The 25,013-nt window shown below is 41.9% G+C and overlaps 1 protein-coding gene across 1 annotated transcript in view; it reads left to right on the top strand.

Moving 5' to 3' along the window:
- cfap46 (cilia and flagella associated protein 46) overlaps positions 1–25,013 on the top strand; it is a gene marked incomplete at both ends in the record, with an annotated part of 296,072 nt that overhangs the window by 254,828 nt on the left and 16,231 nt on the right. Inside the window, 2 exon segments of the mRNA XM_084321923.1 lie at positions 2,807–2,906; positions 3,178–3,290. Coding sequence (XP_084178049.1) covers positions 2,807–2,906; positions 3,178–3,290 — 213 coding nt within the window.

Genomic DNA, 25,013 nt, shown 5'->3' with positions numbered 1-25,013 from the left:
CAAAAGTGCTTCCCTCAAGCGCTGCATGCTGAAAAAGTTGTTCCCTACGCACGCGCCGACCTAGTACAGTATTCTAGTGTTCTTGTGTCATAAAGATGCAGCCTAGCCTCTCTGAAGAGATTTAATGTTTTATTAAAACTGCATCGAGATTCAGATCACGATAAGGCCTTTCAGTGATAAGATGTGTGCATGAGCATGTATTTGTGTTTGTGTGTGCAGCACTAGAGGGCATGTCATATTCAACCGTAGCATCCGACAGCACAGGCCATAAAAACACTGGCCCACAATACAGTATGTGTAGAGTATAAAATATGCCACTTCCGAGGAGGCTCCTGACAAACGATAGTAATGTCTTTCAACGGACGACAAATGCAAGGTCGTAGTTTATAGTCTTCATGGGTTTTTGCATTGTTAGTGTTGACCGCTCGCATCCTTCCCTGCTCTTTCCACCACCCATGATTCAAGATTCAAGAGGTTTATTCATCACATACATACCAGGGCATACAGTGAAAAGCATCCTTTGTGTGCTTTTCCATTTTCCATGCCTTTCCTACGTACCTTGGTGAGCATAAATCCAATTGCAATTCAGACGAGGATTTCTACAGTATTCAAGGTGAACGATAAGTGGAATGTTTTATCAGATGTAGCTGTGTGTGTGTGTGTGTGTGTGTGTGTGTGTGTGTGTGTGTGTGTGTGTGTGTGTGTGTGTGTGTGTGTGTGTGTGTGTGTGTGTGTGTGTGTGTGTGTGTGTGTGTGTGTGTGTGTGTGTGTGTGTGTGTGTGTGTGTGTGTGTGTGTGTGTGTGTGTGTGTGTGTGTGTGTGTTCGGTCGTTCGTGCCTGATGTCCTGACGTACCTTGGAGGTTATGCACTAATAGGCGGCGCGATCAAACGGGAGGACGGAGAAGTGGAATCAGAATCAGGCTAAATAGTTCTGCTTACCGGCCCGCAATCCTATCGATTCTGTTGGCGAATGTACGTTCGCTGGAGAATAAGATGGATGATCTCCGTGCAAGGATTAGATTTAGGGATGTCTCGATCGCCTTTTTTTGCTCCCGATCTGATCCCGATCATGTGATTTTGAGTATCTGTCTTGATTGATTGATTGATTGAAAACTGTATTAACAGATTGCAGAATGGGTACAGTACAGCTCAATACATATAATTGTTAAGGGGATGCAGACCAGAGAAAGACTTTCGTCTTGTTTACATCAGGGTCCCCCATTTTCAATTCATCTGGACATATATGACATACATGACATACAGATAGACAGTACTGAGCTCCGTTTTTATTACATATTTTATCACATTCTTGTTTATGTTGTTCATTTCATAACCTTTTCATATAATTTGTTTTGAAAATATTGAGGCCAACATGGCATTTCACTATTTCGAAAGCCTTTCTGGTGTATCTAAGTGCATAAATTCAGGAGTACACCACTTTATTCTTTTAAGTTTTGGTCCGTGCGTGGCCCGCGGAACCATCTGGGCCTCTCTCGCGGACCAAAACATGTCAGCGCGGGCGGACCAACTGGATATGCGGTGTCTGTATTCGACAAAACATGTCAGCGCGCGCGGACCAACTGGATATGCGGTGTCTGTATTCGACAAAACATGTCAGCGCGCGCGGACCAACTGGATATGCGGTGTCTGTATTCGACAAAACATGTCAGCGCGCGCGGACCAACTGGATATGCGGTGTCTGTATTCGACAAAACATGTCAGCGCGCGCGGACCAACTGGATATGCGGTGTCTGTATTCGACAAAACATGTCAGCGCGCGCGGACCAACTGGATATGCGGTGTCTGTATTCGACAAAACATGTCAGCGCGCGCGGACCAACTGGATATGCGGTGTCTGTATTCGACAAAACATGTCAGCGCGCGCGGACCAACTGGATATGCGGTGTCTGTATTCGACAAAACATGTCAGCGCGCGCGGACCAACTGGATATGCGGTGTCTGTATTCGACAGGCTTTTGTCCCAATCGGCGCACCAACTGGCCCTCTCTGGCGGACCAACTGGGTCACGCAGGATAACTCGATAGGCGGTGTCTTGTATTCGACAGGCTTTTGTCCCAAACGGCGCCTCATAGGCAAGCGCCTACGGTCACACGCTGCAAGAACAGAGAGACTCCGGCTCAGCTTCTTCCCCCAGGCCATCAGAACACTGAACTCTCCACTCACAAGTACACATGAGCACACAGACACACAGACACACAGACACACACACACACACACACACACACACAGACACACACACACACACACACACACACACACACACACACACACACACACACACACACACACACACACACACACACACGGCAACCGCTAAAACAATCACTTAAACAAAATGTCACTTTAAAAAATAGGAAGTCACTTTAAAGGAAGGAGGTACTGTATAGTATAATTTAGATACATTAAGAGTTAAAATTGTAAATTGTATATTGTATAGTAGTGTATATAGGAACCAGTTTCTCAGGAACTTAGCATGTCTTTTTTTACCATGCATATCTTGTGTCTTACCTATTTAATTTTTTCTATGCCTATTTTTATTATTGTATTTTGCACAATCAATGCGGGCATGACCACCCGCATTTCACTGTATGCCCTGGTATGTATGTGACAAATAAACCTCTTGATTCTTGATTCTATGATTTATTTAATCTAATAAAGCTCTTTTTGACGAGGGGAGATAATTTACAGTGTAAATTAGGAGCAGGGGTGTGCACATGGCTTATATAAACCGTAAATGGAGCGGTGTGCTTAATCTGTGTGTGTGTGTGTCTGTCTGTCGGACAGAAGGCAGCAGTCTGTCGGAGAGGTTGAGGAGGACTCTACAAACCCATGACCATTTCACCGCTCTGTGGGAGGGGTTCACAGGTGCCCAAAAAACACCAAGGTCAGAAGTCAGGGGTCAAGGAACATGGGTCAAATGAATACAATTATGTAGTCCAATCAATTAGAACAATGCTACAACTTTGTCACATAATCCATCCCTATCAGCTGTCTGCAGGTGATACACACCATGCTGTACAATGCAACTACCCTATGAGTAATGAGAATCCTATAACCTGGTACAATGTCATTCGTACTTCGTCACAGGAGTTTGCATGGTGCAGAACAGCACACTGTGTCTCCAACTCCACTAACCCTGATCCATGTTTTGTCAGTGTGTTGGAGGTGGACCAGCTGCTGACCACATGCGGTGCATTCATTTACCTGGGGATGAAGGACTTTGCGGCATACATCCCATCAGCCAAGCTAGCTACCCTCAACCTGTCTGGTACTGTATCTGATATGTACCTAATGCCTCTACCTGGGCCCAGTTTGTTTACACAAACTATGCACGTTTTCCTCATGAGACCGTTGGATGAACCCCGGGGGCAGTTTTCTTTTATAGTATCGGCCTTTTCAATCATGGGAATGACGCGCTCATTTTGCACTAGCTCCTGCTGACTCGATCCATATTCATCGAACCCGGTGTCAACGCAGACAAAACACTGATCCACCCACAACCCACATCTGCTAATAGAATTAGTGATTAGTCACAGATGAAAAGCAAGAAAAGTCACTTGTAACATTTAATTGGCTAAATGTTATTATGGCTTTTTTTTATATCCTTGACCTACATTACATAGTTCGATTTTGTGTGGAAGACACAATAAGATTAACTTTGCTTGTTAGTTTTGGGTTATAGACAACAATAAACAATAAATTAGAAGCTAAAATCCAACAGAGGATGTTATAGTCAAAACTCTGTTGTAGCTCCAATGGAGACCTGCTCCATTGACCATATTCACATGGTCATCCAAGGTGGGAACAGGGTGGAAAGGAATCCCATCCTGAGCATGACATAAGAGCAAAATGGCCACCGTGTGGATATGGTCAATGCAGTTGGCTGCATCATTCTCTGCCCCATTCCCCTACCAGCGAAGATATACTGGAACTAGGGATGCTCGATATTGGCTTTTTTACCGATACCGATATTCCGATATTGTCCAACTCTTAATTTCCGATACCGATATCAACCGATATCAACCGATACCGATATATGCAGGGTTTCCCCGTCCAAAAAACTGAATAATTTCAGATAACTAATAATTTCACTGGATATATATATATAACAAATATTGTAATTATTATTTTTTTTTTTAAACCGATACCGATATTTTCCGATATCACATTTTACTGCCGATATCGGCCGATAATATCGGTCGGCCGATAATATCGGACATCCCGGAACCCAGGGATTTTCCAACTTTCTTTCAAGGAACCCATATTTTCAAAATAAACATTCTCATAACACAACACTGATCTGACAGATTATAGTGTAGGCTAATAGGACTTCTTCTCAGCCACTAAACTACTGGCTTACAATGTTTTATTCAATAAGTCTGTTTTTTTTAGACTTGAGGGCTTTGGATTCATGTGATACTTCCAGAGAATCATTCGGGGACCCATTTTAATCTTCCATAGATCAAGCACATTTATTTAGTTGTTTTAATGAGAAATTGCCTATCTCAAGCCCGCCTTATTTTCTTGATCCTCCCATCAACAACCATTGCTTCTGCTGCTGCTAAAGCCAAGATTTGCTCACGATGATCAAATGTTTTTTGCAAAGGATTTTGAACCGGGGACCAAGGCCAAGTGTTGCGTCACTCCTGTGATGTATTCAAACCATGGGGTACAGCAAGCTGGAAGCGTAGAATTATCTATGCTCCATTGCTAACACCTTCTAGAGAAACTGAAGAACAATGTAGAAATGTCAAGACAATAGACGTGTTTGATGGAGATTAATTTCCAACTGAAAATGTAAAATTGTGCCTTTAAGCAAACCTAGAGTGCCGTGCCACAAGATGGATCAGCTCTACCTTCAACCCCCAAAATGACTTTGTAAGGCGCAAGCCAAAAAACAGGCCAGGTGTGCCTTGCACCTCTGTGCACTGTTGCATGTCACAAATATGCTTTAGTTACACACATGCACATTTGTTTCAGTTAGCCTATTGAAGATATAATGTTTGTAGTAATGTTTGCTGGAGCCACTTTATCCAGAACGGCACACCCCGGTCAGAGAGTGGACACAGAGACAGAACAGTCCTTTGTAGTTTTAATGTTGTTCAAAAGGATTGAGTGATTGAGTGAGAATGGTATATCAAGAGTGGTTTTCTGCAACACAATAGCATAACATACAATGATTAGCAGAGGTAAAATGGCATCCAGAACACACACACAACTGAAAGATGTCATATAGAATATTAGCACCAGCACTAGCATTAGCATAGCACCAGCATTAGCTCAGTCAGCAGCATGGACCAAACACAGCAAACTAAGTCATTCACCGTCAAAGCAGACAGCAGTGGAACCAACATGTTTGATTGATTGATTGAAAACTTTATTAACAGATTGCAGAATGGGTACAATACAGTACAGCTCAAAACACACAATTGTTAAGGGGATGCAGACCAGAGAAAGACTTTCGTCTTGTTTACATCAGGGTCCCCCATTTTCAATTCATCGGGACATATATGACATACATGACATACAGATAGTCAGTACTGCTACATCTATACATTTATGACATACCAGATTTGCAAATACAGTACTGTTTGTGATACAGAAGGAGTCAAGAAAAGGGAGTATATACATTTGACGTAGAAACTGTACATTGGAGGAGGTTGGGTGGGGGGGGTTGGGTACATTGGGATATTGACAACCATACTGGGTAATTTACATTGGAGGTGGTTGGGGGGGGGGGGGGCACACTGTATAAACAAGTAAAACTGTACATTGAGGGGGGGGGGGGGGAGACACTGTACAAACAAACAAAATTGTACATTGGACTATTGACAAAACCATACTAGGTAAATGACTGTACATTGGAGGAGGTTGGGTTAGGATATTTACAGGGGCCAGTGTTGAATTGCAGTCTCCCGTAGGTGTCCCTTGAGAGAGGTTTTGAAAGTGGGTAGTGATCCACATTCCTTTACAGCTTTGGGTAGGGCGTTCCACATTGATGTGGCATAATTGCGAAACGTGTTTAGTCCCTTATTTGAGCCGAATCTGGGTTTAACATGATTTGTGGAGCTCCCTCTGGTGTTGTGATCGTGGTATTCACTGACCTTTGGGAAGTATTTTGACATGTACATGGGTACCTTGGTCGTGTAGTGTATCTTGTAGACCAGGCCCATTGCAAGTTGCTGTACTCTGTCGTCTACTCTAAGCCATCCTAGGTTGTCAAAGTGGGCAGGGGTGAGGTGGGTTCTAGGAGTAAGGTCAAGCAGTAGTCTGACCAGTTTGTTTTGAGATGTTTGTAATTTTGTTTTTAGCGCCTTTGAGGTGCTTTGGTACCATGAGGTGCAAGCATAGTCGTAGTACCCCTGAATGAGTGCTCCTGCCAGAGTCTTCAGGGTATTCTTGTTTACCAGAGAGGAGATCCGGTACAAGAATCGAGTTCGTTGGTTGACTTTTTTTATTACATTGGATGCCATTTTGTCACAGGAGAGATTAGCCTCTAGGATGGAACCCAGGTAGGTAATTTCATCTTTCCTTGTGACAATATTGTCACCCACTGTAACTGAGAAGCCGTCGGTCTTGCTGAGTTTGTTATTTGAACCGAAGAGAATGGACTCTGTTTTGCCCATGTGTAATGATAGTTTATCAGCGAGCCATATGCAGATTCTGCCTAGTTCCGAGCTGAGGGTTTTTTCAACCTGTAACTTGTTCTTGTCAGAGACCAGCAGGGCTGAGTCGTCCGCAAACAGGAAACAGGAACATGTGCCGGCAAGATGGCAGCTGAATTTAAACCCATTAAGGCCCCTGGGCTTTCCAGAGAGATGCCCGACTAGAAATAATAGGACACCTGGGCTGTCAAAGAAGTATCTGACTGGAAATAATAATATTAATAATACGGCATAACAAATAGCATACAAATAATGGGGAATTTACAACATAGCCGCTGTGAATGAATGAATGAATGAAAACTTTATTTAACAGATTGCAGAATGGGTACAATACAGTACGGCTCAATACATACAATTGTTAAGGGGATGCAGACCTGAGAAAGACGTTTGTCTTGTTTCCATCAGGGTCCCCCATTTTCAATTCATATAGACATTTATGACATACATAACATACATGACATTTATGGCATAGGGACATATAGGTATTTAGTACTGATACATTTGTGACATAGGCGGTATTCAAATATACAGTACTGTTACCCCTAGATCCTGACAGAGTATATACATATGATGGGGAGGGGGCTGTACATTAGGAGGGGGTGGGTGGGTGGGAGGGGAATATACATACGGCGGGGAGGGAATATATACATGCGGTGGGGAGGAGACTGTCTATTAGGAGGTGGTGGGGGTTTTGGGCATTTACGGTGGCCAGTTTCGAATTGCAGCCTCCCGTAGGTGCTCTTTAAGGGCGGTTTTGAATGTGGGCAGGGATTCACATTCCTTTACAGCTTTGGGTAGGGCGTTCCACATTGTTGTGGCATAATTGCGAAACGTGTTTAGTCCCTTGTTTGAGCCGAATCTGGGTTTAACATGATTTGTTGAGCTTCCTCTGGTGTAGTGGTTGTGGTATTCACTGACCTTTGGGAAGTATTTTGACATGTACATGGGCACCCCGGTCGTATAGTGTATCTTGTAGACCAGGCCCATTGCAAGTTGCTGTACTCTGTCGTCTACTCTAAGCCATCCTAGGTTGGCAAAGTGGGCAGGGGTGAGGTGGGTTCTGGGGTTCAGGTCAAGTAGTAGTCTGACCAGTTTGTTTTGTGATGTTTGTAATTTTGTTTTAAGCGCCTTTGAGGTGCTTTGGTACCATGAGGTGCACGCATAGTCATAGTACCCTTGAATGAGTGCTCCTGCCAGAGTCCTCAGGGTATTCTTGTTTACCAGAGAGGAGATCCGGTACAAGAATCTAGTTCGTTGGTTGACTTTTTTTATTACATTGGATGCCATTTTGTCACAGGAAAGATTTGCCTCTAGGATGGAACCCAGGTAGGTAATTTCGTCTTTCCTTGTGACAATATTGTCACCCACTGTAACTGAGAAGCCGTCGGTCTTGCTGAGTTTGTTATTTGAACCGAAGAGAATGGACTCTGTTTTGCCCATGTGTAATGATAGTTTGTTATCAGCGAGCCATATGCAGATTTTGCCTAGTTCCGTGCTGAGGGTTTTTTCAACCTGCAATTTGTTCTTGTCAGAGACCAGCAGGGCTGAGTCGTCCGCAAACAGGAACAAGTTGCAGTCACAGGCTGACGACATGTCATTTGCATAAATTAGGAAGAGTAGCGGTCCTAGTATGCTTCCTTGTGGAACACCACAGCTCACTGTGAGGGGGGGGGGATAGAGTACCGTTTACCTCTACCATCTGTTCTCTCCCCTCCAGGTAGGATTGCATCCAGCTCACTGATAGGCTATCAAAACCAATTGCTTTTAGCTTGTCCATTAGAATGGAGTGATTGACAGTGTCGAAGGCCTTTTGTAGGTCCAGCATGACCATGCCGCAGTATTTGCCAGCGTCCACCTCTTGTTTGATGTGGTCGTTCAAATAGAGGAGGCATGTGTCAGTGGAGTGGGACGTTCTGAAGCCAGATTGGAATTCGTAGATTAGGTTTTTTTCCGCCAGGTACTTTTCGACCTGTTCGTAGACTATTTTCTCCATGACTTTCGAGATGGAGGTAAGAATAGAAACAGGGCGGTAGTTGCCTGGGTCTAATTTGCTGCCCTTTTTGTGTAGAGGGGTCACTCTCGCAATTTTGAAGTCCTTGGGGACGTGCCCCTGTTTTATAGAGAGGTTTATTATGTGTGTGATGACTGGGGTGATGGCGGCTGCTGCGTCTCTGAGGAATTTGGAGGGGATGTTGTCATGGCCAGTGGCCTTGTTAGGTTGGAGGGCGCTCAATTTTTTGAGTACCTCATCTGTTGTGAATATGCCACTGTTGTATTGCCATACTGCAGCGTACCTTGTCAACTATAGTTTGCAGAATATTAATCTTGGTTTCATAAACACACTATCGACAGTGATACTACGACGAGGACCGGGAAGTCCTTTTCTCATGAAAATAAATCGCTATCAAAATAGTAGAGAAGATAAGATGGATCTTTATTAATCCCCTTGGGGACATTCAGCACAGGGGAGGGCGGAGGGGGGTGGGGTACAGGCAGGGGAAATACAAGAATAAAAAGTATAGTAGATATTAAAAGAATAAAGATAAAGGTCTGATCTGCTGAACAGGTGAGACATATGTACACTATCCATAATATCACAATGTGCGTATGTACAGCCCACCCTGGTATAATACAGATTCAACCCCATGTACAAATATACAGTAGCTATATTCTACTCTGTAGCTTCAATGTGCAATACTCCACACTGAGTCTTAGGCTACTCTGGCATAAATAAACAGATTAAGTGGATTATCAAATAAATATAGATAATAATAATAATAATAATAATAATAATAATAATAATAATAATAATAATAATAATAATATTAATAATAATAATAATAATAATAATAATAATAATAATAATAATAATAATAATAATAATAATAATAATAATAATAATAATAATAATAATAATAATAATAATGCATTTAATTTAAAGGTGCCTTTCTGAGCACCCAAGGTCGCCATACAGGGTTAAAAACAAATACAATTTCACACAGTAAAAACACAGTATTACAGAGTTACATAGTTACATAGGGGAGCAGTTGTAATAAACTTAAAATGAAAGTGAGTATGCCAGAATGAACAGATGTGTTTTGAGACGGGAAACAAAGTTGGGGAGGTTATCTATTTCACGGATTTCTTGTGGTAGGGAATTCCAGAGGCGGGGGGCGCAGCTGGAGAAGGCTCTGGGTCCCATGGTAGTCAGACAGGAAGGGGGAGTGACAAGTTGGAAGGAAGAGGAGGATCTGAGTGACCGAGAGGGAGTGTAGGACTGGAGAAGTTCTGTGAGATAAGGAGGGGCTAGGTTATGGAGGGCCTTGAAAGTGAGTAGTAATACTTTGTAGTCAGTGCGTGACTTAACTATTTCGAGTCAAAGGGGCTTTTTGCACCCGTGGGCGGAGAACAAAAGGATTTAGAATGTCTCAGAAATGCTCAGGAAGTCGCGCTTTTCAGAAATCTGTAAAAATAGAAAAATTACAATTTTGAGTGCTTTGAGATGTAATATATATATGTCTCCTTACTTGCTAAACGTAATACGACTTGTAAATACGTTTAATTCTTGCTAGATGGTATGATTGTAATTATCTCCGTTTGCGAGGAGAACTACAGCACGTCACGAAACGCACATACACACATGCACGCGCGCACACACACACAAGAACGGCGTGTGCGCTGTGAATAGGTGTTAAGGCCTCTACATGCTACAGCAACTTCAACACAACATCAGCGCGATTTCAACGCGGTTGTTTTAGAGGGTCTTGTAGACTGTGTTGCTAGGTCGTTGCATACCTTTCACCCAAATCTAATCTAAACAACCGTTGCGTTGATATTGCGTAGCAGTGATTGGTTGGTAGTGAATGGGGGCGCGGCTGTCATATAATAATATTGGTCCCGTAGCGAGGAATACCATCTGCCATTGTTGTAGCCAGCCAGCTAGCGTTGAACTTGATGCTATTCAATGCTCTATCATACCCAACTAACGTTAATGTCATTCAGAATTTATTAACATAGCTACAACAACACACAGTAACGTTAATATAATTACATGCATCATTGTTTACAATGAACGGACGGTGGGGCAGTTCGAAAGGACTGGACACGATCAAGTTGTTAAACAGCAATCAATTAATTTAATATAACAGGTAGTTCTAGCTGCATTTTCGTGCCTACAACCACAGCCACAGGGATATATCCAGCTTTGACGAGCTCTCTCTCCTCCTGCCGATTAAATTCAGCAGCTCTTCCTCGACCTCGAGTGCCTGTAGCTGCCAGCTAACGTTAAAACGAACCTAAAGTTACACAAGCAGAATACATCACAAATACTTCCGGTCGGGGGATTTCAAAATAAAAGAGCGACATCTAAAAGCACCGGAAATATGTTTATTTTGTACATTATCTAACGTTAACACGAACCTAAACTAACTTTAGTTAAACTAACTTTGCGCGTCGATGTTGCAGAAGCATAAATGCAGAGTGTCTACAACACCGTTGCTTTGTTGATGTTGTGGTGCAGTTGCTTTGAAGTTAATGTAGCATGTAGAGGCCTTTACACCCCGCAGAGGTGAGAGGTATCAGACACTCGCTACCCCCATCCAAATTCTAAACAACAGATTGGCTTTTCATAGTATGAATTATCTCTTGCAATAATATCCACGGGACTCGACTTTTTGCAGTCGTTGTGTTTGTGTGTGTCACGAACACACACGCCAACTTTCTCCTGCGTGAGGAGGACATTCGCGGACATTCTCTCAGATAAAAAAAAAAAGCGTACATACTTTTCTGCTTTTTGGGTCATTTCATAATAGCCAGCACTGTAACAACGCATCTCGAGCTGCTTCTATGTGCAGCTGTCTAAACACGGACTGCTAGTTGACAGCTTACGCAGGAAGGAAAGATGACGTTCTCTCTCTCTCTCTCTCTCTCTCTCTCTCTCTCTCTCTCTCTCTCTCTCTCTCTCTCTCTCTCTCTCTCTCTCTCTCTCTCTCTCTCTCTGCAAACAATGCCATAAGGTTGAGAGATATACAAAGTAGGCTGGGTGATATAACGATAACGATAAATATCGCGATATATTTTAATAATCGATATTGAATATCTAAAAAAAAATATATCGAAAAATCGTTTTTTTTTATTTTATTTTTTTATTATATATAATTATTATTATTTTTTAATAATTTTTAACAGAGACAGTGGACAGACTTGTCTTTCTTGCCTGCAACTTAAAGTAATGGCTTTGCTTGTCCAAATGACAATACTGACCAAATTGAGATTTATTTTTCTCTTGTCCATTTATTTTGTTTGCTTTCTAATTTAAAATACAGTTTGAAACCGTCTGTACACAGTAGGCTATGTGTGCTAGCAGAGCTAGACTCCAGTCACGAGTCACGGTGCACATGTGCGGTGGTTTGTCGACCAAAAAAGCGCCAAAAGATCGAAAATAAACTAGCAGAGCCAGAACTGTTCAACTCCCCTGGAGCCACAGCCAGCAAGTCAAGTCAAGTCAGTTTTATTTGTATAGCACATTTCCAGGCAGCGGCAGCTGACACCAAAGTGCTTCACAAGCAAGTTGATAAAAACAAATTAGTGTGAGGCAAGGTATAAGATAAAAAAAATAAATAAAAAACAACAACATAGCAAAGCAATGAAAGCAACAAAAACAAACAGTATGGTGCAAGATATAGGATTAAAAACATAATAAAGCAATGAAAGTAATAAAAACTGGTAGGACACAGTAAAACAAAGAGGATAGAAGGGCCAGGGGTCTAGTGGTGGTTAAGTAGGGGGGAAGGCCAAGGAGAACAGGTAGGTTTTCAGGAGTGATTTAAAAGCCTGTACGGTCTGGGCAGTCCGTACGCTGAGGGGGAGGCTGTCCCACAGTCTAGGCGCTGCGATGGAGAAAGCTCTGTCTCCCCTAGTTTTGAGCCTGGTTCTGGGTACCACCAATAGCATCTGGTCAGCTGATCTGAGGGATCGGTGGGGGGTGTGGCGGTGCAGGAGCTCGGACAGATAGGAGGGAGCCGTGCCATTTAATGATTTAAAAACATTTAGTGCTAATTTAAAATCGATCCTGAAGCTAATAGGCAGCCAGTGGAGCGAGGCCAAAACTGGGCTGATGTGTTCGTATTTTCTTGTTTTGGTGAGGAGGCGCGCGGCTGCGTTCTGCACCAGTTGTAGGCGGCGGAGGAGGGACTTGTCAATGCCCGTGTACAGAGCATTGCAGTAGTCGAGGCGGGTGGTGACAAAGGCATGTATCACCGTCTCTAGGTTACTTTGGGAGAGGTATGCCTTTGTCTTCGCCAGGAGTCTAAGGTGGTAAAAGCTGTTTTTCACTACGGCGCTGACCTGTCTATCGAATTTAAAATTACTGTCGAAGATGACCCCGAGGTTCCTGACAGGTGGAGAGGTTTGGGCCCAGGGGACCAAGTGCGTCAATGAGGGGGGGCGGGGGGGCACTATTAAAAACAATGACCTCGGTTTTCCCTTCGTTCAATGTCAGGGAGTTTTCGGACATCCAGCACTTGATTTCTGCCAGGCAGTCAAGCAGTGGTTCTATTGATGTCTTCCCTTGGGTGGGCTTTAAGGGGAGGTAAACCTGCACGTCATCGGCGAAGCAGTGGAATGAGATATTGTGTTTTGCCAAGATCTGGCCTAGGGGGAGTATGTATAGGAGGAAGAGAGTGGGACCCAATATCGAGCCTTGGGGCACCCCGCAGGTGAGGGGGGCCACAGAGGAAGTGAGATCACCGAGTTGGACAGAGAAGGTCCTATTACTCATTATTATTACTCCTATTACTCAAGCAGAGAAGCCGGTTTACTTTCTCTTTTAAACCAGCTGCAGCCTGAGAACTGGAGTGTGAGGGGATGTAACACTAAAGATGGCGGCAACGACAAAGAATTGCTGCAAAATAAACATACATCTGTTGTTTAAAAAAATTAAAAATAAAAATAAAATTATACTTATAACAATTTCGATAATTATCGATATAGAGAAATATGATAACATTATCATATCGTTATCGCGATATGATTTTTTGCCATATCGCCCAGCCCTAATACAAAGTGCTGTTATAGAGGATGACAATATCTTTGGGAATATTGAATCTGTTTCAATCGCTACAATTAACAGAGTGCTCAGTGTAAATTAAATGTGCATGAAACAATTGTAGTACAATTGACAAATGAGTAGCCATTTGACTGGAACAGAGTGAAGGAGATCCACCACCAGTATGCACAAGTAAAACATTTATGTGTTCTATGCATACTCTAATGTTCAGTGCTGTAAACTGGTTACTTTGTGTAGTGCCATGCAGTACACTTACATGACAGTTCATACTGTACAATATGTTGTCCAAAATGCATTATGTTACACAGGAAAAGTTTATAGTTTTTATCTCTCTCTCGTCTGGGATAAAGCGTGTACCAGGGAACTGCTGCACATATTATACGTTGATGAGGTGGGTTTAAATCTGGAAAAAGGTAGACAGCGTGGAATAAATCACATTGGACAGAGAGCAACCATTGATGTCCCAGACCAACAAGGAGGGAATATTACAATGTGTACAGTGTGTACAGTAATGTGTAACTGTAGATTTTGAATGGCTGTGCAAATAGTGTATAGTGCTGTCTTGAGCATTTTCAGGTAGTGTCACCAATATCTGACTTTTTTGCATTGGAAAACACTTACAGAGTGATCTGTCATAATGAAAACATGACAAAGCCATTTGACTATCTTGTTCATAAACAATGGTGTCAGGACTTTTCATTTTGATGACTGACACTTTCATTGACATGAATACTTGCTTTTGAAGAAGGAACTATCCATTTTGAGCAAGTGACACGCTTTTGCATCAACTAGGTTTTGCAGTTTGTACTAATTGTTTTGAGAAATGCACTAACTGTTGTGCAAACGTAAATAGTGATGTGAGAAATGCACCAAAGTGACTGAGAAAAACTGCAATTAATAATATAATTATTATAAATGTCTCTCTCTGTCTATATCTCTGTATTTTTTTTTTATTTTTTTTTTTATCTCTCTCTCTCTCTCTCTCTCTCTCTCTCTCTCTCTCTCTCTCTCTCTCTCTCTCTCTCTCTCTCTCTCTCTCTCTCTCTCTCTCTCTCTCTCTCTCTCTCTATTACTATACTATTATATATCTATATATATATATCTAAATATCTAAACCTCGGTCTATCTAGTGTGTGTATACATGGCATCAAATCAAAGTGTGTGTTGCTGTAGGCCTGCAGGGGTGGTAGTGCAATACACGTAGTACGCTCAGCTGAGCGCACCACTCTCTGGAGTGCCTTCCTGTCCTGGGCCGTGCTGTTTCCATACCAGGCAGTGATGTTTCCAGTCAGAATGCTCTCTACAGCCCCGGAATAGAAGGAGTGGAGTATCTTCCCCGATACTCTGAACTTCCTTAGCTAGGCGTGCCAGTACATCAACCTCCTCCCGATATTATATATACTATATAATATGCTATCTAGCTTGTGTGTCACTCTAGGGCTAGGCCTCCTGCTGGGTCCATTAATTGGAATAACAAAGGAACGACAGACTAGAAACTGGGCCTTTGTTCCAGGTGTGAATTGGTCTAGTGACATTGATCACATTGAATTCTGGGAGTGTAGTTTTTTCATCAGATAGCTGAATTCACTTGAATCCTTTCAAACTCCTGTGCTGGAATGTAGTTAGGATTTTACCAGAATGTTTGATAGGACATTGATTGAAAACTATCGGCTCAAATTTTACAATTGATGGCTTATTTTGAAGGTATGAATCTGTAATTTTATATTATGTAACGAAAAAAAAGGGAAAATGCTGAGGAGGAGGAGCTCTTGACCTCAGACTCCTAAGGAAGGTATTTTTCTGTTTCTGTTGGTGGACATATGTCAGCCACCTCTCCACTGACGTGTGGGGTCCCCCAGGGGTCAGTTCTCGGGCCGCTGTTGTTTTCCACCTATATGCTGCCCCTTGGACAGCTTATCAGCTCATTTAAAGACATTTGCTATAATTTTTATGCTGACGACAGCCAGTTATATCTTTCTTTTAAACCCCAAAATGTTCATAAACTGTCAGCTCTTGTTGATTGTTTTTCCAAGATCAATTCATGGATGGATAGTAATTTCTTACAGCTGAATAAGGGAAAAACAGAGTTACTATACTTCGGGCCTGACACACAAAAAGCTGATGTTGTAACTGCACTTGGTCCACTAGCCGCTTACTTTAAGCCAAGCTCAAGAAATCTGGGGGTCATCTTTGATCAGTTTCTAAATTTTAACGAACACTTACAGTCACTAACCCAGTCTTGTTTTTTCCAACTAAGAAATATTATTATGACTATTGCAATTCTCTGTTCACTTGCCTTGACAAAGCAGCTTTGGCTAAACTTCAAATCATTCAGAATGCGGCCGCCAGATTGTTAACCAGAACCAAACGCAGAGAACACATTACCCCTGTATTAGCCACGCTACATTGGCTACCGGTAAAATACAGGATTGATTTTAAAATTGCGCTCACCACCTACAAGGCTCTAAAGGGTGAAGCCCCAAGCTACATTGCTGAGCTTATAACCCCTTACTGCCCTAATAGGGCTCTCCGCTCCTCCGACCAAGGAGAGCTCGTCGTCCCCCGGACCAAACTAAAAACCAAGGGTGACCGGGCTTTTTCAGTCGTAGCACCCAAGCTATGGAATCAGCTACCTTATGAAATCAGGTCTGCTGTTAGTGTGGAGTCTTTTAAACAAGGTCTAAAAACCTTTTTATACAGTGAGGCTTTTAATTGATCATGTATGTGGTATAACATGTGTGTATGTGTGATTGTATTTTAATTAATTTATTTTTGAAGTATTCTACAATCTTGTATGTGATGTACATTCTATTCTATTCTAATTAACCTTTTACTGCCTGTAAAGCACTTTTTGATTTTAATCTGGAAAAGCGCTATATAAATAAAATTTACCTTACCTTACCTTACCTTACCTAAGGGTTAACAGGCAGCCAGTGAAGTTGGTGGAGAACAGGAGTGATGTGGTTGGTGGAGGGAGTTCTTGTGATAATTCGGGCGGCTGAGTTTTGTACCAGTTGGAGTTTATAGAGGTACTTGTGTGGTAGCCCAATGAGGAGGGAGTTACAGTAATCCAGGCGGGATGTGACCAGGGCGTGAACAAGAATAGCGGTGCTGGTGGGTGTAAGTGAGGGACGGACACGATTGATGTTGCGTAGGTGGAAGTAAGCGGACCGTGTGATGTTATTTATGTGGGATTTGAATGACAGTGTGCTATCGAGGATGATGTGCATATACAATAAGATTCAAGATGCTAATAACTAAATTAGTGATGTGTGAGTCCTTGTGCCAAGTGTGCCAAGAGTCTGTGCAGGGTTCAATAGTTAAGAGTCAATCGATTCTACTGTAACAGTTCTCCAGTTCTCCAGCAGTTAGCCAAGTCACGGTTGTGGAGCCTGATGGCTGACATCTTGATTAGAATGTAAGATTTGTTATTTTCACTGCAAGTTGCATACGATTCATCATGGCATCATCATGTATATTCATACAGCCAGGAACCAGCGACTGTGACCCCAGCGTTTAAAAACACAGGGCGGGATCCGCTAAGAATGGATTGCACGGTGGGAATTGCACCCTTAACTGTGCAGGGTTTGCACATGGATTCTGCTCCGTCTTTGCGAGCTATCCACTAAGGACTGCGCGGATGAGATACCAGTGCAGACACGCCCATTATGTGTGGCTCGCGGAGCAGTCTGCACTCCTGACAGCGCTGTTGGCAGATATCAGGAAGTGGAAAAATAAGCCCGAAATGAGGCATAGACACAAAATACAAATTAAGCAAGCTCTATACATTACGAAGTAAACGAAATAACATATTTTTCACCATTAGTATTCCGTTCATTTCGTATTGTATTTATTATGTATAGAGCTTGCTTAATTTGTATTTTCATGACACATTGCGTCCTGTGTTTTTGTCACTATCTTTCCTCATTGCATATGTTTGTAATGTCCTATTCCAATTACATTTGTCACTTATAATTGTATTTTATTGTGCTATATTTAATTTAGTTTATATCTCATTTAATTGTTTGTATCCAATCTCTTTATTAAGTTGTAAAGCCCTGGCCTATATTTTATTTCATAATTATATTCTATTCTATTGTGCTTAACTTAGTTCATATTTAATTTTATATTACATCACCTCTTTATTGTGATTATAACCTAACCCAGCACCAACTGAGTGAAGGAGAGGAGTTATTTTTCATTTAATATTTAATAATAATAACTTTTTATTATTTTAACGTTTTATATAGCGCCTTTCTTAAAACCCAAGGTCGCTTATAGGGAACATTTAAAAAAAATTAAATAACAAACAGACACAACTTTCAAACTAAAGTGGGAAACCAACTCAGAACCAAGCATTTGAAATTACATGGGTTAGTGCCTTATTTATAATAGCGTTCACTGCCAGACTTGGAGCAAATCACACCACTTTGCGAAGGCTATCTCGACCTGTGGCTTTATATTTCTCTAACAAATCATATACTGTTTATAAGATCTGTTTTGTAGTGTTCCAATGAAACCTCAATCAACAAAATCCGTCCATAGATTCTGGCTGTACAGGACAAAATGTAAGGTGGCATAGTCCAGCGGTTCTCAACAGGGTTTCCCCGGCACACAGGGGTTCCGCGGAGAGCTGCCAGGGGTTCCGCGAGATGCCTGGCAATGTTCTTTAAAAATATAGAATGACAACAGTCTTATTTTGAAAATCCTATAGCGGGTCTCATTTCTGCCCACGCGCAGCTCCAGCTAAATAACTAGGCTCCGAAAGCTAGCAACATTTAGGTCATTATGATACTCTTATTTTGAAACTCCGTGGTGTCGTGACTCATATCCGCTCTACAGCACACAGCCAATAAGGATGCATCTCAACACAGCAGCCTGAGCAGTGAGCTTAGCGTCTCTCAGCTCAGCAGTAGTAGCGTACTCTGGATCTGGAACGCGGACATTGAAACACAGCAAGGATAGTGTTTTTGCGACCCAAAATAAATCCCTGCTGTTTTATTCCGCAACGGGTCAAATGCATATAACATGCTTTGCAATCCTTGCCATTCCTTTGTGGCCACGTTGTGTTTAAGACCGGAATGAATGTACCTTTAGCATAAGCTAACAACAAGCCCTGTTCAGAGCGACAGAGAACAGCAGGGTGGGGACTTGGAAGGAGGACTGGGAAGGAGGGGGCATTCTCCCTCTATGTGTGTGCGTTTGAAAATATATGATGAAGTCAGACTACTATATTATATTGATAGTAAATGTACTGAGGGTGGACAGACAGATTATGTTGATATTTAAACATAAAAAATACAATACATAATAAATGTATCCATGATCATGCAACATAAAACAATTGCAGGAACGGTTTGGGAGAGGAAGGTGTTTTAGGTTGCGTGTTCCAAAAAATGTACTTAAAGTTTAAAGCTCAATATATCAAAACGTGGCACTTTATAGTGAACAGGCACTTTATAGTGAATCCAAATTATTTTTTGGATTACAGAAAATTATCCCTAAAGTGCTATCTGATGCAGCTGCACTGTTTTCCATGAAAATACCATATTTGGATAAGTTTGACCATTTCTAAAAATCTGAAAATCATTAAGTCACTCTGGATAAAAAAAGACTTTACAGACAACATTGAGACAAAGCTTCCTGACACATCTCCATCCAAACTCTTGGAAGAACTCATTGAAATCTCATCTGATACCACCTGGAGAGCTAGTTTCAGAGTGTGGTGCTGAGTACCAAGTATCTCATGATGCTGCAGTTAAGGTGTTGATACCATTCAGCCCCACATATCTGTGTGAAGCTGGCTTTTCATCCATGACAGCTCTGAAAACAAAATATAGGGCCAAGTTGAGCCTTGATGATGACATGCGTGTTGCCTTGTCAAAGATCTCCCCACGTATTGACCGTATTATTAGCCAGCAGCAGCGGACCTCGCATTGAGCTAGAAATGTCCACTGAGTGAACGAGTGCTTATTTTCTGTATTTATTTATATTTTTTGAGAAATGGTAACTTGGTGATCCTTTTCTGTATTTAAAAAAAATACATGATTTTCTGTTTTTGAGAAATTGTCAAACTTATCCAAATATGCAATTTTTATGGAGAACAGTGCAGCTGCAACAGATAGCACTTTAGTGATCCTTTTCTGTATTAAAAAAAAAATACATGATTTTCAGTTTTTTCTTAAATAAACATTATTTTGAAAGCAAGCACTTTTGTCATCAGATTCAGACAACTTTATTGATCCCGCGTGGGGCAATTCATATTTGCAGATTCACCAACAAGCAACAAAGACAAACAAACAACAAAACATCTCAACGACAGCACGGCAAATAAAGAATCATTGTATCATCATTGTAGCAAAAAAGACAGGACCAAAAAAGTCTTTATCGTATGTAGGGGTGCCCTGGAATATTTTATTGAACACAGGGGTGCCTTGGCAGCAGAAAGGTTGAGAACCCCTGGCATAGTCAGTCACTTATATAGCCATATTTTTTACAGTCATACGTGGAACAAATCACGCCACTTTGCGAAGGCTATCTCGGCCTGTGGCTTTATATTTCTCGAACAAATCATATACTGTTTATAAGATCTATTTTCTAGTGTTCCAACGAAACCTAGACGGTAGGTGCGTCGCGTTAACTGGTCGGTGCAACTGGCGCCGGCCTTTGTGGATACCGAGCAGATTTCGACGAGGCTCATTTACATAGAAAGGGGACATGTCCGCCCATATTACCTCATTTAAATACGCACCAATTGCACCGGATGCAATGCTGACTGAACGCAGTTTCCACCCCATTTCACCCGTTGCGCATCCTTTGTGGATACCAAACAGAGTTTCAGAGCGATATGCACTGGCTTTGCGTTGGAAAAAGCCACGCAAACCCTTTGTGGATCCCGCCCACAGTGGGTTGTTCACATAGTAGCTACAAATTACACATTACACTGCGTGAATGACCCCATTTTCATATCCTGGGACACTAGTAGCTGAGTTGAAGGGAAGATAATGAATACTTTGGATGAAGAGACGTTAGGACCCTGTGTGTGTGTGTGTGTGTGTGTGTGTGTGTGTGTGTGTGTGTGTGTGTGTGTGTGTGTGTGTGTGTGTGTGTGTGTGTGTGTGTGTGTGTGTGTGTGTGTGTGTGTGTGTGTGTGTGTGTGTGTGTGTGTGTGTGTGTGTGTGTGTGTGTGTGTGTGTGTGTGTGTGTGTGTGTGTGTGTGTGTGTGTGTGTGTGTGTGTGTGCGTGCGTGCGTGCGTGCGCGTGCGTGCGTGCGTGCGCGCGCATTCATGCCTGATGTCCTGACGTACCTTGGATGTTATGCACTAATATGATTTATTGAATCTAATAAAGCTCTTTTTGACGAGTTAAAGGGGAGATAATGAACGGTGTAAATTAGGAGCAGGGGCGTGCACGTGGCTTATATAAACCGTAAATGGAGCGGTGTGCTTAATCTCTTTAAACACATCAATCTTTCATTCCCTTAGTGGGTATATATAGAAATACCCCTCTCAGCACTGTGAAATCAATGACACGATTTTTACACAATCTTTCTATTTTGGAGGTCCCGGCTACAACACTTGCACTGCTACTGTACACGGAGCACTTGTGGGTGAGAAAATAAAACGAGAAAAATTACTTTGTAAAGTTGGAACTTAATGGTTTCACAGGGTAGTAACGGCGAAGCTGAGCGACAATGTTAATGAAATAGTGTTCAGTTCTATGTGAAAGAAAAGGCTGACTATTAAGAGTCAGACAGCCGATATTAACCCTGTGGTGAACAGTATAGATAACTCAGGATACACTCCAGCATATTATACATGACCCGCCTTTCTGCACTTTATTTCCCCAAACTTGAGTGTTTTAGAATGATTGTCGATTTCTTATTTCATTGGAGTTGGCATATCGTCCATGCATTCTAGACATATGCATTCTAGATATAATACAAATTAAAATAAAATAAAAAATACAGTGGACCTGATATCAACATATTTTTTTTCCTCTCTCCCTGAGATTTGGTTTTGTTATATCTTTTGAGTTATGAATTCAAAGGATCGCAAAATCATCAAAAACACCCCCGAACAGCAACAGGGGATCTTTGAGGATGGAATTGACCTACAGTAAACCCTGCCTTCTTATCTCAATCCTCCAATCACAACTGTTGACAGGATATGTTAAAGCAAATATTTCCAGTATGGATGAGGTCTGACCTTGGCTGATGTCTTACCCCGTAAGTTGATCGACAATTGGCCCTTTGGGACCGTTTGTGGTTCTGACTCAGTGAGGCATCGTAAGCATTACACACACTGCAAGCTAAATAAATAAGAACTAAATCGATTGGGATATAGCTACTGTATAGTGGAATATACTGTATTAATATTCCATATACCGCCTTGTTATTATTATTTATTGTTGTTTTTATTTATTTATTACATTGCTTGCCTAAGAGCCAGTGTAGAAACGGCTTGATATATGTTATTATTTTACTTACATTTGCACTCTGGTTGGATGCCAAACTTATTTTCGTTGTATTGTACTTGTGCTGTATGATGACAATACATCATCAGTAAACCCTGCCTTGTTATCTCAATCATCCAATCACAACTGTTGACAAGATGTCAAAGCAAATATGTCCAGTATGGATGAGGTCTGACCTTGGCTGATGTCTTACCCCTTAAGTTCATCGACAACCGGCCCTTTGGGAGACCTGAGAATATTCTGCAAATGTGTTTTTTCGCAGAGCGCTGTTTTAAAAGAAAGTCTCGATTCCTATCTTGTCTAAACTGCAAACTCATTGCACTCAGGGGGGACTACCGTCCTACCTCATCTACTGTACTCCGATGGCTTGTCTTGATTAATTTATTAATCGATGTTCAGTCAACAAATAATAACCTACCCTGAACTGCCTCTCAGCTCTTCACACCTTTCACACAAATATACATTTTCTTCCCTCTCCAACTCCCCAGCAAAGAAATGTTTGAGGCTGGATTGGGGTTTATCTGATGTGACACAGAGTCAACGGACCTCACACATCGCCCCCAGGTCAGACATATGCGTCGGCCGCTGGCCCGGCGTTAGCGCTGCTAACTATAGTGTGACTGACACCATGGCCTGAATTACAGCTGTTGCCCTGTAACACCAATGCCCCTTTCTCCTTGTCTGAGCCAGCAAGAGGAGCATGATTATAGCAGGGTGATGGCAGATTGATTTATTTAGAAGGGAGACATCATGGCTGCCGCACCACCTGCACTTGTGTCCTGATGTCTGGCAGGGTCACCGTTACTTTGAAGTTCACAATCCAGACTGAACTTTGAATCTGTCGTCGTAGCTCTCTGAATGGTTTGACTTGTAGATTGAAGAATAGGCTTTTTAGAACTTTTTCCATCATAACACGTGTTTCACAGATGTTTGTTACGACACGAGATGTAAAAACGTTACATTTCAGAGCCTCGCGACATGTACATCTCATATTTAGAAGTCATGCCATGCTTTCAATACGTGTTTAGACGACCTTAGATTAGATTAAAATCTATTGTCATCATACAGCACAAGTACAGTACAACATAAAGAAGTTTGGCATCCAACCAGAGTGCAAAGTGCAATAGTAATATACAATGTACAGGTGATTAAACTATATAAAATATATAAATTAGTACTACTGAGTAATAGTGCTAATCAGATGCATGTACAGAGTTGTAGTATTAATATGTACAGGTATACAGGTATAAAGACACTATGGTACATACATGTATCAAAGGTTCAGGTTTTCACACCTACAGTATAGTTAGCTAGACTCGGACGAGCGAAGTTGCAACATTGTTGCATGTTTCCATTTAGTTTGTTCAGCTTTCACACTGCACTTTGTCAAGCGCACTAAACATAGTAAACAAGCGTCACAGGGTCGAAGTGGCCGCTCGTCTATTGGACAGATAATCAGAGTCAAACTCGCAGACACTTCCTGGTCTCAGAAATAATGGAGCAACACTCTGTGCTCTTGGTGTTTCTGATGTTGATGTACAGTACTACATTTACTCTGGGTTGCTGGTGTTGATGTACAGTACTACATTTACTCTGGGTTGCTGGTGTTGATGTACAGTACTACATTTACTCTGGGTTTACTGGTGTTGTTACTCTGGGTTGCTGGTGTTGATGTACAGTACTACATTTACTCTGGGTTGCCAGGATGTCAGGAATAATCCAGAGTAGTGTATGAAGAGGAGTCTCCCCCCCCCCCTGAGTTTAAGGGTACCATACTGCAATCACGTATTATGCCTTTAATGCTTGTACAGTTCCGCTATTTCTTATCACATAACAGGATATTGATTTTCATGGTTTACTGCAGTTTCAATATCGTTTACAGTTTTGACCACTACTAATACCATATTATTATCTTAGTCCTCCAACCAGGGCCGCCTGGGAGAAATGCGAGGCCCTGTGCGAGATTTAAACGCGAGCCCCCCCCCCCCCCCCCCCCCCCCCCCAAAAGGTTAAAAAAAAATATATATATATATATATTTTTTTTTCTTTTTTTTTCTTTTTCATACAGTCAACATATTCGTAAATAATAGCGCTGCCCGAGGCTGGGCATGATACAGTCAACATATAGCAAGAGAGAGAGCGAGAGAGAGCTCCCGTTCTACAGTCAATATACAGTGTACAGAGAGAGAGACACATTGGAAAGAAATTGAAATGCTATTTGGCCCTAAACAGAGAGTACACAGTGGCAGAATACCTGAGCACTGTGACTGAAGATCCTTGACTAGGTACAGACTCAGCGAGCACAGCCTAGCCATCGAGAAAGGCCGCCATAGGCAAACTGTGTGTTAGAAAGAGAGAGAGAGAGAGAGCATGTGTGTTAGAGAGAGAGCATGTATGAGAGAGATAAGCAAAGATGACCCCCTAAAGGATATTCAACTTTTAATGAAAGAACAAAACAGAAGGAAAAGATAACTTCACAAAGGCAACATGAATATACATAGATCCAAAAGGACAAAGATCAACACTTAAATCCAAAGAGAAGAGGGTCTATACCAGAGAAAACAAAGCAGCAAGGAGCCAATGGCCGACATCAGCTAAAGGCTAGCCAGGTAGGCTACTGACACCAGGCCACACACAGCTTTGGCCAACGGCCCAACGCTACCCAAGCTACACAAACGACCAAGACAATGAATTCACACACAGCACATGTCGTATCTCCAAATGTTGTGAAGTAACATATGTTTTGCCTGGAAAAAAACATCGTTATTAACAAAACATTCGGGAG

This window comes from Notolepis coatsorum (genome assembly GCF_963971535.1).
Source record: "Notolepis coatsorum genome assembly, chromosome: 9".
Classification (NCBI taxonomy): domain Eukaryota; kingdom Metazoa; phylum Chordata; class Actinopteri; order Aulopiformes; family Paralepididae; genus Notolepis; species Notolepis coatsorum.
The sequence above is the reverse complement of the archived record's forward strand: the minus strand, read 5'-3'. Positions and strand labels throughout refer to the sequence as shown.